Consider the following 2463-nt stretch of genomic DNA (forward strand, 5'->3'; position numbering starts at 1 on the left):
CTACGTTACATTTTCCGTTTATTTGTTCCTCTGAAATGCAAATAGTCGCCATTTAAAAATCATTCCTCAACACGAACCGAATAACTTTATGAAATAACATAGATAGATTTTTTTTATAGATTTTCAAACATCAAGGGAGGTATTTAAAATACTTTATCGAATAAACTTCGATTTTTATTCGACTAGTAACGTACAGAACGTTGTTGATATTTCCATTTGTTACTGGAAATTTGAATTCGGATGAGAATTTCACTCACCTGAGAGTTTTTGTCGCTCTCAGCAGGTCGCCAGCTGACAGTGTTCAACAGCCAGTCGACGATTCAAGTCGGTGGTCGATGGAACAGCGACAAAGCGAGGGTGGAGAGGCCGTTTTTGGGGGTGATAGCAGGCCTGGTTGTGAACGGTGCAAGGATTTTGGAGTTCGCCGCCTCGAAGGATGCAAGGGTTACCGCCAAAGGGGATGTTCAATTGTTACCAGCTGGGAGCTTGTTGGATCGCGCCGCTCCTCTGCAAAGAATGCAACAGGTGAACCGTGTTGAACAATGTACTCTGTGGTATAATCGAAAACGCGGGAACACGGGTACAAAAGCTGAATGCTGGCAATCAAACGCTAAGTGCCAACCCCTGGGAGAACGAACAGATCGATTAGACTGCTGGGAGTTCGTGTGCTTTGTAGGGGTGGAAAACTCTTTCATTTACCAGTGAAGGGTACTTCGGTGAAATGAAAGTGTTAATTAATTTTAAACAAAATGTTTTTGTTATTTGTACCGGTAGCTTTTTGGTAGTATAAACGACCATTGACTTTCCGTTCTTAAACCTTGAGATAAATATACATTAAATTCAATCATATAAGAATAATTCATATCATTGTTAATATGGAATAATAAATTGTAAGAGATACTTTTAAGGCTTTTTGATAAACTTGCACGATACAATCGTAATACATAAAAGGAGCTTCATAAGTCAAATTCAATAATACTTTTAACACTTTTTTTCTTAATACATACTTTGCATAAATCTCACGCAATCTAATTACACAGAAAAATATGTATTCAGTCGTCTTTACCGTGGAACGTAATTAATTGGAATCAACAAGGACGATGTACTGTTAATTAAGTTCTGCAATCTTCCCCAATTTTAACTTTACGAATGTACAACTAAAGTTTTCGAATTCTTTTTAATTCCAGCAAATTTTTCGTGTCCCGTGTCACCACAAATCTGTATTTCTTTTATTTCCCTTCGCAGACACCAGCGTCCGGTTTTCCAGGCATCGCGGATGACCTAATATTTTCTGGCGCCGGAAGTGGTTGCACCGCCGATGACGAGGACGAAGAATGCACACCGATCTACAGCCCTGATTCCGGTAAGTGTAAACGACACTTCCGTTGGCGTAAGTAGTTCCTTCTGCACGCACGACAATTTTACATACATGTTTTTCATCATTTAAAATTGCCCATTGACGTTTCGAATAAAAACGAACGTCACCGACAATGTGTACGAATCATTTCGATCGATCCAAATTTGTTTTTTTTTCTTCTAATAACAAAATACATCATCTTGCAGGTTTTATGCTAATCGTGCGAACTTTCGTTTAAAGTGAACAAAATTTGATGCGTTCTATACCATTCGTGTTTTATTAAAACTTGAAATCCTGAGGATTTCTTTTAGAAAACTCTGCATATAGTCGATGAATGCATCGAGATGTCTGGAAAGATATTGTACAATTTTGCGTTCTAAAAAGAAATTGCTTTTGGGGCTATTTCTATGTTCGAGAAATATTTTTATAATTTTTTAATAACTAAATCTCTTCTTCGTTTGGAATATTTTAGAAATCACGCATTCTTCGTACGTCTTACTTGTACTTTGTGTAATTTGAGTCGTGCGAAATTAGACAGTATTCAGTTTGGGAACCCCTGGTATAGCATATAGATACAGGAACATTTTACATAGTGCTGAATCAAATAAAAAAAAGTGCATGTGTCGATAGATTACGTTACGCGGAGCAAAAAATGTCTTAGTAGTTTTTCTATTGGACGAACCGTTTTTGAGCTATTCGCGAAAAACATCTTTCTCGCAAGTGGTCGGTCGACCAGTCGGTTCGTATATAAGCTCGCCGAGATCTGCCTCTAGTTGTGTAGTATGAAAGGAGAGACGTTTAGCACTCCCCTAGACAAGGATGGAAACACACATAAAATGGTAAGGCACTTGTCGCCTTTGGGCGGCACTTACCAAATTTTTTTTTTTAATTAACCGAAACCATTGTTTTACCCTTAATTATTCTTATTGTGCGTCACATTTTGGTTAAACGTCGATTTCTAATATACAATCGAGTGAACGTAAATATTACGAAACGTAATTACAAATATTATTTATTGTTTACTCGTTATTGCATTTATTACTTCTTTTCTTTTATTTAGCACTATATATTACTTTTATTATTTACTTATTACACGTTGCACAAAC

At 36.9% G+C, this 2463-nt stretch overlaps 1 protein-coding gene and 1 non-coding gene across 2 annotated transcripts; both read left to right on the plus strand.

Annotated features, from left to right (window-relative positions):
- Positions 1 to 262: 262 nt before the first annotated feature.
- Positions 263 to 1839, plus strand: LOC128882260 (neurexin-1a-beta-like; the record flags this gene model as incomplete). Its single annotated transcript, XM_054133845.1, has 2 exons — positions 263 to 525; positions 1246 to 1839. Coding segments are annotated over 2 exons (416 nt in total), but the record flags the coding sequence as incomplete, so codon positions are not given.
- Positions 1840 to 2132: 293 nt separating this feature from the next.
- On the plus strand, positions 2133 to 2241 carry LOC128882261 (U6atac minor spliceosomal RNA). The gene has a single exon (XR_008458324.1). It is a non-coding gene; the product is annotated as a U6atac minor spliceosomal RNA (small nuclear RNA).
- The last annotated feature ends 222 nt before the right edge of the window (positions 2242 to 2463 follow it).

This window comes from Hylaeus volcanicus, unplaced genomic scaffold (genome assembly GCF_026283585.1).
Source record: "Hylaeus volcanicus isolate JK05 unplaced genomic scaffold, UHH_iyHylVolc1.0_haploid 8229, whole genome shotgun sequence".
NCBI classification, from domain to species: domain Eukaryota; kingdom Metazoa; phylum Arthropoda; class Insecta; order Hymenoptera; family Colletidae; genus Hylaeus; species Hylaeus volcanicus.